This window comes from Gopherus flavomarginatus, chromosome 5 (assembly GCF_025201925.1).
Source record: "Gopherus flavomarginatus isolate rGopFla2 chromosome 5, rGopFla2.mat.asm, whole genome shotgun sequence".
In the NCBI taxonomy this organism is placed as follows: Eukaryota; Metazoa; Chordata; order Testudines; family Testudinidae; genus Gopherus; species Gopherus flavomarginatus.
In genome coordinates, this window is record NC_066621.1 from 114,772,683 (window position 1) to 114,786,066 (window position 13,384).

Here is a 13,384-nt window from a genome sequence, read left to right on the forward strand (position 1 = left end):
TGTGTATTTTAACTAGCTCCAAGACAGCATTTGAAGCTTTGCCTGTAGATTACATCTTCATAGCACCTGCTAATTAAGGCCATAAAGTATTACCAACCCAACCAGTCAAAAATCATGACTGACACACACACACACACACACACGAGAACAGTATCAGACTGACTTAATTATGAGATTCGTAATAAATAATTACTTTTGGGGTTCTATTTGTCTTCTGATTTAAGATTTTAGGGTACATACTTTCAAGCTTCTGTCCACTGCCATGAGGACTAAAAATTTATCTTAAAAAAAAAAAGAAAGCTAAGATTCTTATATAATCGCATGACTCTAGCAGCTGAAGAAAACACCAAATACCATGAAACTCATGATAAAAATCATTAAAGCTGGGAACACTGCCACTGTGCCTGATAATGTGGTAGAAGAACCAGAACAGGTATAATAATCATTCTCTCATGCAAGATCAGTCAGCCAAGGATGGTACCTGATGTCAATTGAAAGACAAAAGTTAAGCTACTCTTCAGTTTTATGAGTATCTTACAAATACATATACGTTTTGCAAATGTAAGCAACATTACATGCATTTTAAAAAACAAAAGTTAAGATTTGTATTCAGAGTTGAATTTATAAGAACAGGGAAGTTTCCCAGCTCTGTGATAACAACACTTACAGAATTAGCATTTGAGTATAAGTTAAATACGAAGACTTATTTATTTATTTATTAAGCTTTTTTGAGCACCGGGAAAGCATCACATTTTGTTTTTGTCTGGAGGGGGGTCCTGAAGAAACCAGTCATCAACACGTTTCAGTGCAACACAAACAACGTAATGCCCAGAAAACCATGAAAAGCATGTCCCAAACTGGGAAATGATCTATTAATCGAAGGATGAAAAGTGACCTGTAAATTAAATTTCCTACCAAAATTAAAACTGAAGAGAATCTAGAGAACGAAAACAAAAATAGCAGCAACCATGTAGTCTAATGGATTGAATACAAAGCTAAGATCCAAGAACATCAGAATTCTAATCCTACAAAACAATTTTCAGGCACCCCCAGACAACAACATTTGTCCATCAGGACTACACCACTATACACAGGTTGTCCCTAGGGCTTTGGAGTATCAATGAAAACGATCTTTGGGGGCATCACCTTTCTTAACAGTCTTCAACTGCAGGAAAAAGAAGGCCAGATGTTTGCATTGCAATCTTTGTATGAGGGAAAAAAAGGTCTAAGGGACTAAATAAACTGGGATGTGCAGGCCACTAGACATTCAGTCATTGGAGAGTCTGGTGTTTACAGTGGTGAAATTCAGCATTTACATTAATGGCATTTTACAGCATGCTAGATGCTTAGAGGAACTGGCTCAGCTATAGGTGCAATCAAAACCAGACTAAGACCATGTCTACACTACTGGAAGTATAACAGCATAGCCGTACAGTGTAAACACAGCCTACAACAACAGAAGGGTTTTTCCCATCACTTTAGGAATTTTACCTCCCGAGCAATGGTAGCTACATTGACCGAAGCATTTCTTTCATTGACCTAGCTATATTTATAAGAATTATCTCAGCACAACTAGAGCACTCAAGAGTGTGAGAGTGCTGTAGCTATGTTTACTTAAGTTTTAAGTGTTGACCAGGCCTTAGTGGCACTATTGCTCACAAACTCACCCATGCTTCCCTTCCCCCTACCCCCCTTTGTTTTTTAAAGCAGATTCAGAAAACTGAGGCATAAAGCATCAGGAACTCAAGCTGCCTCTAGGCTCAGTCACCAAGCAACCCAATGAGTTCAGCTTAAGGTTGTCAGGCATCCAGTTTTCTACTGTAATGCCTGATTGATAAGGGACCCTGGTGGCTCCAGTCAGCACTGCTGATTAGGCCACTAAAAGTCCAGTTGGTGGTGCAGCAGGGCTAAGGCAGGCTCCCTGCCTGCCCTTGCTCCACACGGCTCCTGGAAGTAGCCAGCATGTCTGGCTCCTAGGCATAGGGGCGGCTATGGGAGCGCTGCGCATTGCCCCCACTCTGAGCACCGGCTCTGCAGCTCCAATTGACCAGGAACCACAGCGAATGGAAGCGTCGCCTGTGGGCGTGGGCAGCGTGCAGAGCCCCCTGGCCACTCTACCTAGGAGAGTGACATGCTAGCCGCTTCCAGAAGCCACCTGTGGTAGTCGCCGCCCAGAAGGAGCCCACACCCTGACCCTCCTACCCCAGCTCTGAGACTCCCTCCTGTACTTCAGACTCCTCATCCCCAGCCCCACGCAGGGCCCACCGCCTGCCAGCTGAAGGCCAAACCTCTCAGCCCCAGCCCTGAGCCCCCTCCTGCTCTCCAAAACCCTCATTCATGGCCCCACCCCGGAGCCTGTGGAGCCCTCACCCCCTCCTGCATCCCAACCCTGCCCCAGCTAGGTGAAAGTGAATGAGGGTGGGGGACAGTGAGCAATGGAGGGAGGCAAGATGGAGTGAGAAGGGGCAGTGCTTTGGGGAAGGGGCAGGGGTGTTCGGTTTTGTGTGATTAGAAAGTTGGCAACCCTAGTTCAGATAGGTCCAATAAACCCACATTAAGAGGCTGCGCTCTTGACTGGCCAGAAGAACCAACTGACCACCATTTAAGCAGAGGTGCTCAATGGGTTCCAGGCCTGCAGCTGCACCTGATTGCTTCCTGTCCAGCCCTTGCTCCCCCCACCCTTGCCTGCTCTACTCTAGTCCTAGTCCCTGCCAGCCTCAGAACTCCTGATTCTGACTTGTCTTCTGACCTTACCTTTTGGTCCTGTTCTGACTCCTGACCAACTATTGGCCTGTCTCCTGACCATGCCTCTGGTTTTGACCTCTGATTCCGCTCTGACCACTAAGTCAGCTTCCTGTTCTGACCACCAGGTTGTGCTGCCTACCCATTGGTGCGTGACACAGAACAGTAGTTCTCAACCAGCCCTATGTGTACCCCTGGGGGGGGAGCAGAGGTCTTCAAGGGAGTAGAGCAACTCCTCTAGATATTTGCCTAGTTTTACAACAGGCTACATAAGCACTAGCAAAGTCAGTACAAACTAAAATATCATACAGACAATGACTTGTTTATACTGCTCTATATATTATACACTGAAATGTAAGTACAATATTTACATTCCAACTGATTTATTTGATAATTATGTGGTAAAAATGACTTAGTATGCTGTGACACTTCTATATTTTTATGTCTGATTTTGTAAACAAGTAGTTTTTAAGCGAGATTAAACTTGGAGTGTACACAAAACAAATCAGACTCTTGAAAGGCATACAGTAGTCTGGAAAGGTTGAGAGCCACTGACAGAGAGATTAAGTGATTTTTACAAGGTCACATGAAGTCTGTGGCAGAACTGGATTCTAATCCAAGGGTGAAATCCTATTCTGTTGAAGTCAGTGCAAAAAACACCCATTGATATCAACGGAACTAGGATTTCACTCCGGATGTCCTGATTTATAACATAGTATGTTAATCACAAGACCATCCTCCTCCATTACTATGTTATGTGATCTTTATTGTAGATTCGTTGTAAAACAGAAAATTTGATGTCACTTATCTTCACATTATTAACTTTTGGGGAAAAAGATACTGATGTTTCTTAGAATTCCTAATAAAACAGAATGTTTAACTGTATTAAATTACTGTATGCACATATACACAGAAGATAATGTAGTATGTGTGTTTGTTTTCAGGCCCTATTGAAATGTATATGCACTTTTCCTTCCTCTATCTTCACATTAATTTTTCAAACATTTTTTATCTAGATTGACATATTGAAATTTTATATCTCACCTGCAAAAACTAAGTATACAACTTAAAGTCTTACACTGCCATCTTGTGGATAATGCAGAAAATGAGTGGCAAAAGTAAAAGCAGTTTTGTTTTAATATATACTTTAACCGTTTAATTTCAAGATTCCTTTTGCTATATACCCAAGCTTATGGTCGTTTTTTTTTTTTTAAACAAAGAACAATTATCTTCAATATAATTAGAGTCCTTAATTAGGAAGAACACCAACCCACCTGAGAGAATCATATTACCTCTCTGATGTTTTAATATGTAGGTCGGACTACAGGTATAAAATTTTAGAGACAAATGCTCCCTTCTGTCTGCATGAAGGAACCTGAATCTGCAGATCCTGGCCAAGGAGATGCCCATGAAGTAGTGGCATCATTAGCTGACTTTGTTGCTTTGTGCCCAACTAGTTATTCCCTTTTCCTAAGACCCCCTTGGTGAAGGTGAGATTAGTGATTCTGGCTGCAGTCTGCTGCATTCTTCCCCCGTGCACCTTTTCAAATCTAAATGAGGAAACAGTACAAAGAAAGACTGACAAATTCACCAATACCAATAATGAATTTGCATAATCAGCAGAGGACATTTTCCTGCTCCCGTTGAAGTCATATTATTGTCCATGCCTCTAGACTAAGCTTTTCAGCACAGGGACCTAAAAATTGTTTAGTGAAGATCACTCCTTGAATGCTGTCACACATTATTTATATGTGATAGGAGCTCTGGCATGTGGAAAGTTATGCAACTATTTCAAATATCAGTTTGTAAACTACTTTCCATAATTCCTTTGTGCATATAGCGCACAATTCAGAAATAATACCAGATTCTGATTACCAAAGGACAAACAGTACGTTTTTTTAAATGAATATGTGACAAGAAACGAGGTTAATAGTTCTGGGTGGATTTTAAGATGTATGTTGGAGTATGGAAGCTAAATGTACTTAAAAAAAAAAAAAATCAAACTCCTGATATCAGTGGGACTCTTCCCTGCTTAAAGTTAAGTACTTTGCTGGATCAGAGTCTAACAGTGAAAGCCATGATGTTCTAGGAGGTACTAATGTCATTTATTATTGTCTTTAATTTCCACACTTCTAAACACATTCACTTCAATGGGACTACCCACATGCTTAAAATGAAAGAGATGCTTATGTGCTTTGCCTGATCAGGGCCTTAATGACATTATTTATATATTATTTGCAGTGTTGTTGTAGCCATGCTGGTCCCAGCATATTAGAGACAAAGTGGATGAGGAAATATATTTTATTGGACCAACTTCTGTTGGTGGGACTAATGCTAGAGGGCATACCAGGAAATTGTTCAAGAGCAATAAGTAACTTGAATGAGAAAAGTGATTTTAGCTAATAGGCAAATATAAAGCCTGAAGTCACATCTTTGTTTATTTTCTGTGTAACTCATATTTGCTTTCCCTTGCTATTTCATCTTTGAATCTGTGGGTGCAGTGCTCTGGGCAGCAGGGCTGCGACCTCCTGGGTTAGCGCAGCTGCAGAGCGTGGTGCTCTGTGCTGCCCGGTGTATGGCTGGCTCCAGGCAGCGCGGTATAGGGGCAGGGAGCGGGGTTGGGTAGAGGGCAGGGAACAAGGGGGTTGAATGGGGGCAGGGGTTCCGGGGGCGGTCAGGGAGAAGGGGTGGTTGCATGGGGTAAGAGTCCCGGGGAGTGGGGCACTCAGGAAGGAGAGGCGGGGTTGGATGGGGTGACAGGGGGCGGGCAGGGGGTTCCAGGGACGGTTAGGGAGCAGAGAGGGTGGATGGAGCAGGGGCCCAGGGGTGTTGGGGGGCGTCAGGAATGAGGAGGGATTGGATGGGGCAGCAGGGGGCAGTCAGGGGTGGGGGTTCCAGGGTTGGTCAGGGGACAAGGAGAAGGGGGGGTGGGGGTGGATGGGGCAAGTGTCCTAAGTGGGGGCAGTCAGGAAGGAAGGGGGGGTGGATGGAGCAGCGGGGGGCAGTTAGGGGCATGGAGTCTGATAATAACTCATCTTAATTAATTAGCCTCTTAAAGTTGGTATGGCTACTTCCACTTTTTCATGGTGTGTGTGTGGGTGTGTGTGTTTGTTTCTTCTTTGACAGCTTATGCTCAAATAAATTTGTTAGTGTCTAAAGTGCCACAAGTACTCCTGTTCTTTTTGCGGATACAGACTAACACGGCTGCTACTCTGAAACCTTTCAAAAGACAAAGGCTGGAATTTCCAAGGGAGTCCAATAGAGCGAGGCTCCTAAATTCAATTGAATTTCAGTTATATTGGGTATCTAACTCCTGTAGCCTCTTTTAAAAAATCTGAGCCAAAAAGTTCAGTCAACCAATAACCATATTATTCTATGAAAAAACAAAGGGAAAAAGATCAGTCACAAATATTTCAGTTTAAAATGAAAAAGTTTTTAAATGAAGGATGTTTTATTATATATGAAATTCCAATTTCCAGTATTTTCAAAGACTAGAAGACATGAGTGCTGATTCTAGTACAATACTATTTATTAAACAGGGTAAACAGAAGAAAGAAAACCATGAATCACAGAAGGGTGATCAGCACATTGGATTTGAAATCCTTCCTTGTATTTATTATTGACAAACACTAAGTCAATATTTCAGAATTTCAACTTCAAAATATGGTTATAATTCTATTATTGGCACATGCATATGTCCTAAACAAGTAGATATATTAAACTCAAAAAAGGTAGAAATTAGGTAGTCACCTCTAATGATTAACTTGTGAATTTACAGTTAGCATCAAGGGTCTGCAGATGGAAAGGTGTCAAGTTACAGTGTTTTAGGAATATTAAGCAGGCAGTTCAGCACACTATTTGACTCAGCCCAGGAGTCTGGGAGTCAGTCAACTCCTGGATGGTGATCAATAGAATCCTGCAACTCTTCTTCTACCTTGAGTAAGGTCTGCACTTACTCCATGGGCAGGGCTACCTCTTGGTCTGGACTCTTTGTAGTGACAGAATAAGCAAAGGGATTTTATGGTTCTTTTGAATTGGAGAGCCAATACAGATGGGCCACTTTATTTTCTATTGGACTATTCAAATAATGGTTTTCAGTCAGCCATCCTTAGGTGTACTATGGATGTGCTGATAGCAGCATCCACAGCTGAAGCTGCACTAGGATTTTCTTTTTAATGAAATCTTTGTAATCTTCTATTTTTGTTCTGTTTAACACTAAAGAAAAAACTTATTATGTCTGCAATTAACAGGAAAACATATTTCATGCCTTGACTCACTGTTTAGTTATTACAGCACTGAAAAAAGAGTACACTTCAATTCACTGTACTGAAATACATTTACTTATGTAATGGTCCAGCTTCAGTCATCCAATCTAAACTCCTGCTCATAATTATAACCTGCCCACACAGGCAATGAACCAAAACTACAATTGTTTTAATCCTCTCATTAACCCCCTTTCAACAATAGCCAGACTGTTCCCTCTTCCTCTCTGCTGACCATCCTCCCAACCTCAACAAGCATCCCAGTCCCTCTCTCAGCTACCAAACTCTTACTCCACTAGCGAACATCTACACCCAATTTTTCTTCTAGATGTAAACTCTGCCCTCTACTTATCTGCTCCAGTAACAAATGCCCAGTCCTGATTTCCACCTCATCCCCCAGTTGTAAAATCTGCACACAATCCCTTACCTTCTAAATACAGTTCCCAGTCTCCATCCTGTTTTTCACTCCACCCACTATATACAAGAGTCACACTTTCCATTTCATACACACTTCCCTCACAGGTATAAACCCGCACCTCCGTGTGCCTTTCTAACCAACTTCTCTAGTGCAAAATTGTCAAACCGTCCTGTTTTCCTTCTCATTTCTTGGCTCCTTCCCTTGATATGGCTTCTTGGACAACATAATCCACTCACACGGTATGCTAGAGCAAAGCTGGCCCTTTAAGAGGGGATCAATTTCCAGCTCTGCCCTATTCCAAGTTTTATCCAGAGCACAGACGTTGTGAGGAACAGCTGTTCCCAGGGTACTTGGGAACTGAAGGCTTGATAGCAAGGCACTCTAGGAAGAGAAAGGCATAAAAGCATCCTTATTTTCCTGATAGATAGATAGAGAGAAGGAATTGCTGAGGTACTTTTTCTCCAGTAAGAGAGAAATGTGCAGCAAAAGCAGGAGTTCCTGTGAGCAGCAACCAGAAAAGCTAAAGTGATCTGAACTGGGTAAAGAACCCTGGAGATGAGGGAAGCATTTGGTGGCTCTGAGGAAGCTCAGGGAAAGGCTTCTTGAAAAAGTGGTTAAAGGAACTTTTGCAGTCTGTTTGATTGGAGGAGCTCGAAGTAGGAGACAGACTGGACACAAGGTGAAGGAAATAACCTTTGGGAAAGTGTGGGCTTGTGGCCTAGGGTGGGTCTGCTGATAATATCTCGTTAGACTGACCTAATGAAGTGGGTTCTAGCCCACGAAAGGTTATGCCCAAATAAATTTGTTAATATATAATGTGCCACAGGGATTCCCCGTTTTTTTACTCTCCAACTTGTCACTTGCCAAATAGCATATTTATTTTAAATCATGTTTTCTTTTCACAATGTTCTGCCCAATTAGATTACATTTTTCAGGTTTGAGGTGTTCAGGTTTGAGAGGGGACAGACAGAGGTAGAACAACTGGAAAAATTATCTAAGGCCTTAGCTGAGCAGTGGGCCTCAGTCAGTCATTTAGGGTTAGATATTTACTTGTATTTATGGCAGTAAAGTGCATATAATAGCTCTAGGCATGACATGGCTTTATTATTTTTCTGCCAAACTATTAATTCTGTCTAAGAATCACTGTATGTATTTATTTTTTCAAATCAAAGATGGTAAATGAGTGTTATCTGCTTGTAGCAAAGATTAAAAAACAACAAAAAAAAGTGTGACAGTCAAGAAGAGAAAAACCCATTAGATTTGGATAATGATCTGTGATGGAAAATCTGCTTTTCCAGACTGATGTTTGTTGTGTTTACGTGGCTTTGTTTTTGACTCTGTTCGCTTTATTTACCTGTATTTATATTTGTCATGTTCATACTGTATATTGTGGGATTTGAAATTAAACACTTACATTCTGCAGTGTATCAGGGCCTAACAGACCAGTGGTTTTCCAACTGTGGGTCATGGAATGTAAGGCACTGAGTCACGGTGGCTCTGGTCAGCAGCAGGTCCGTCTCCTTAGGCAGACTCGTAGGGGGAGGCACAGGCTCCACATGCTGCCTCCACCCCAAGCACCGGCTCTGCACTCCCATTGGCCGGGAACCAACCAATGGGAGCTGTGTGTGTGTGTGCATGCGGACAAGAGCCATGTGGAACCGCTTGCGTGCCTGCACCTAGGAGCCAAACCTGCTACTTGCTACTTCTGGGGCACAGCGCAGTCCACGGTGCCAGGATAGGCAAGAAGCCTGCCTTAGCAACCCTGCTGCATGACCAGGAGTGGTCTGAGGTAAGCCCATGACCCAACCCCACACCCCAATCCCCTGCCCTGAGCCACCTCCTGCACCCCAAATCCCTCATCCCCAGCCACACCCCCAAGCCTACACCCCTAGCCCAGCGCCCTGACCCCCTCCCACACCCCCACCCCAGCCCTGAGCTGCCCCTGCAACCCAAATCCCTCATCCCCACCCCACCCCAGAGCCTGAACTCCCAGCCCAGATCCTTGAGCTGCCTCTGTACTCAGAGCCCTTCCTGCACCCCAAACCCCTCATCCCAAGCTCCATCGGGTCAGGGGCATCAACAATTTTCCTCAATTGGGTTGCCAGAAAAAAAGTTTGAAGACCATTGTAATAGACTATAGTACCTCAATGACAGACTTGAGTTAAGTATTTTAAGCCAAAAGGGATACTGTCTACTAGTTTAGGTCTAATAAAAAATATTTTATACCACCTAGTTAAAATGCTTACATGATTTAAATAAATCTAACTAAAAAAGTCATATTTTCTTTAGACATGAGCGCACTCTGCACTATTTGCAACCCAGAAATATTCTACTACATGACAATCAGAAACTAGAAATACTGTCAGTGTCCAAGCTGAATTAAATACAAAAACTGATCATCATAAATGTGTGATATTTAAAGTTCACAGTTTTAATCTAATCAATTAGTGACAGGTACATTTTTTAAAATAATGTCATTGATTATTATAAGCTGATTTTGTTAGTTTAATGCTATATTTATCTCAGAAAAGTGTAAGATGTTACTTTCATTTCTTCCTGGAGATGCAACAGTATATCTGATTTTAAAGATTACTGCTAAAGTACGAAAAGCAGTACAGTGTGCTTCCCTTTTAAATAGAGTAGTTACAGTTTCAATGCAGTGCAATTTTTAATATTAATATTGAAGAATTGTAAACCCTGAACAAAATACCTTCAAGTACTATTAACAATGTGACATAATATTCTACATCAGTAATAATTCAGCATCTATTTTAACTTAATAATATCAAATGTGCTACATAAAATGTGCTACAAAAAGCTACATAAAATAAGTTTCCAAAGTTTAACACTGCTTTCTATATGGTAAGAAAACTCCAATAAGGATTTATAGAGGATCATGGTATGCAAATATGAAAAAGATATTACATTAAGTTCATGCTTCTGCAAGGAAAAGATAAAGTAGTTACTTGTTAGAAGACACTACAGTGGGCCAGTAGCACCATTATTGTTAAACAGTAAACCAATCTAAATCTTCGCAGCCTTTAAAAAATAATCACACTATGCTATATACAAAGTACAGGAGTCTCAAAACCTCTGAGTGCCACAAACTGGGACAGGGGATGGATCACTCCAGAGAGAATGAACAGAACAAGGCAATTTGTGAAGCATCGGGCATCAGCCACTGTTGGAAGGCAATGGACCATTGGTCTGAACCAGTATGGCCATTCCTATGTTTTAAATATTTCACCATTATTCCATAATGGCCTAAAATACTGTTGTAACACTGTCATAAACTGTAGCTTTTGGGGCCTCAGAGAGAATACTGTAATTCCTCACTTAATGTTGTAGTTATGTTCCTGAAAAATGCTACTTTAAGCAAAACCATGTTAAACTAATCCAATATCCCATAAGAATTAATGTAAATGGGGAGAGGAGGTTCCAGGGAAATTGTTTTTGCCAGACAAAAGACTTTAAAACTTATACTGTGTGTGTACAGATAGATAGATAAACAATGTAATACTGTACATAGCAATGATGATTGTGAAGTTTGGTTGAGGTGGTGGAATCACAGGGTGGGATATTTCCCAGGGAATGCCTTACTGCTAAATGAACTGTTAACGTAGCCTCACACTCCACAAGGCAGCACTAATGGAGGGAGGAGACACAGTAGATGCATAGAATATCAGGGTTGGAAGGGACCTCAGGAAGTCATCTAGTCCAAACCCCGGCTCAGAGCAGGACCAATCCCAACTAAATCATCCCAGCCAGGGCTTTGTCAAGCCTGACCTTAAAAACCTCTAAGGAAAGAGATTCCACCACCTCCTTAGGTAACCCATTCCAGTGCTTCACCACCTTCCTAGTGAAAATTTTTCCCTAATATCCAACCTAAACTTCCCCCACTGCAACTTGAGACCATTACACCTTGTTCTGTCATCTGGTACCACTGAGAGCAGTCTAGATTTATCCTCTTTGGAACCCCCTTTCAGGTAGTGGCTGAATGTGATGATGTGGAAACTGAATGTGATGATGAATCCATTCTATTCCACTGGAGCGCACCACTCCCTCCATTTTCCTAAGTGCCTGGGGGATGCATGTGCATGAGACATGCACAGCCCCTTTAAGTATGCTGACCCCACTCTAAGTATATTGACTTTTTAGCAGATTAGCAAATTGAGACAGCAGCTGCTGTCAGCAAGCTTACTCCATCCTGAGCCCTGTAGTGTGCCTCCCCTACTCTGAGAAGTGGGGTACAGGAGGAGGGGGACACCCTGACATCAGCACCCTTCTTCCCTCCCCAGACCCCCTGCACAACAAGCAGGAGGCTCCCATGAGCAGCTCCAAAGCAGAGAGCAGGAACAACACAAGGCAGTGGGGGGAGGGACAGCTGAACTACCCAGCAATTGATAGCCTGCTAGGCGGTTGCTGCACAGGGAACTTAGGCAAGCTGATAAGGGGGCTGCTGGTCCACCCTGGTTTCAAGCCCCCACCAGCTGGCTCCAACTGGCTGCTCTTCCTGCAAGCAGTGGACAAAGTAGGTGGCTGCCTACCCAGGAGGATATTAAGTAAGGAGTTACTATATTACCAGCAACCTACAATCCACTGCTATATATTGCAATAAACACTGACAAGAGAACGACACATGCTAATTTCTACACCCATTCAGTTTATCTGTAAAATCAAAAGGAGAGGAAACCCACTCGGTTCTTCTGGGTTAAGAGAGCTGCATCAGAACGCCAACGAGGCGGCTTTAAAGTTCCCAGACAGGGGAACTGTTGAAGCAGGGAACCAAAGAGCACGCTGTCACCTCGTCTCCGTTAGTCAGTGCAACTGGCTGCACGCACACACGGGGAGGAGCAGCCAACAGCCAGGGAGTGGGACGAGATTGGGCACTTCATCAAGGCTTTTTGGACTCCATGCCCAGGACACATGGGGGAGGGGGGGAAGACGGGGCGCAGAGTGGATTTTAACATGCCCAGGCTCAGCTTCGCAGCGCATACACCAGCGGAGGTTGTGCCCACGGCTAGCCAAAGTCAGGAAATGTTGGTGAACTGAATCACACCCCCCAATATATAATAATCAGAGAGCAGGCAGCGCAGAGTGCCTGGGAAGAAAATGTCTGACTTACCCGCTGAGCCGCCGGCCGCGATCTGCTGAGAAGCTTCCTGCAAAAAGCTGCCCGGCTTCCTGGACATCTTCACCTGCGCTGGGAAAGCAGCAGAGCGGTCAGTCCCGAAGTACCCGGCAGAGGCGGCCTGGGGGCCAGAACTAGCGCCAGCCTCAATGAGGGGAAAGAGCCGGGGGGAGGGGGGGGGCGGAGACGAGCCCCTGACAGAGAGTGGCCGCTGGTAGTGGGAAGCGCGGGCGCCGCTCCAGTCTGGGACTGTAGCTGGGCTGGAGGAGGAAGAGGCAGAGGGCTTGAGAGCGAAGAAAGAACCCAGCGGCACGTGCAGAGACCTGCCTGTTGCGTGCGCTCCCCCCTCCCCCGCAACCTTTATACCCAGTGGGCGGGGGGTTGGGGCAGTTACGGGCTAGATCCTGGGCATAGGGCCGCTGCTCTGTCCCAAAGGGCAGGTCCCCTGTTGCTTTGCAGTCTGTAATTCAGGCCCTGTCGATAGACTGAGAGGAAGCAAGTTCGGAGAGTGGAAAGGGGGAACCCTGTCACAAGGGGCAGGGAGGCAGGAGGTACAGTAACTCCTACTTAATGTGGTCCTGGTTAACTTGTTATGTCACTGATCAGTTAAAGTTATGCAATGTTCCCTTATAACGTTGTTTGGCAGCTGCCTGCTTTGTCCACTGCTTGCAGGAAGAGAAGCCCTTGGAAGTAGCTGGTGGGGGCTTGGAACCAGGGTGTCCCCCCCTTACATTAATTCTTATGGGGAAATTGGTTTCGCTTAACATTTTGCTTAAAGTAACATTTTTCAGGAATGTAACTACAATGTTAAGCAAGGAGTTACTGTGTAGG

At 43.7% G+C, this 13,384-nt stretch overlaps 2 protein-coding genes across 13 annotated transcripts in view; one reads left to right on the forward strand and one right to left on the reverse strand.

Annotated features, from left to right (window-relative positions):
- SLC25A21 (solute carrier family 25 member 21) overlaps positions 1 to 13,159 on the reverse strand; it is a 358,043-nt gene extending 344,884 nt beyond the window's left edge. For 4 of the 6 annotated variants that reach the window (XM_050953969.1, XM_050953968.1, XM_050953966.1 and 1 more), the window contains exon 1: positions 12,548 to 13,159. In XM_050953969.1, coding sequence (XP_050809926.1) covers positions 12,548 to 12,614 — 67 coding nt within the window. In that variant the 5' untranslated portion in view covers positions 12,615 to 13,159. The remainder of the gene's footprint in view (positions 1 to 12,547) is intronic. The other 2 variants (XM_050953967.1, XM_050953964.1) reach the window with 2 other exon arrangements.
- The window catches only part of MIPOL1 (mirror-image polydactyly 1), a 280,583-nt gene continuing 279,458 nt past the window's right edge, over positions 12,260 to 13,384 (forward strand). For 5 of the 7 annotated variants that reach the window (XM_050953926.1, XM_050953928.1, XM_050953931.1 and 2 more), the window contains exon 1: positions 12,262 to 12,644. The gene's annotated coding sequence lies outside the window, so the exon portion shown is untranslated. Of the gene's footprint in view, positions 12,645 to 13,384 lie in introns of all 7 variants that reach the window. The other 2 variants (XM_050953929.1, XM_050953930.1) reach the window with 1 other exon arrangement.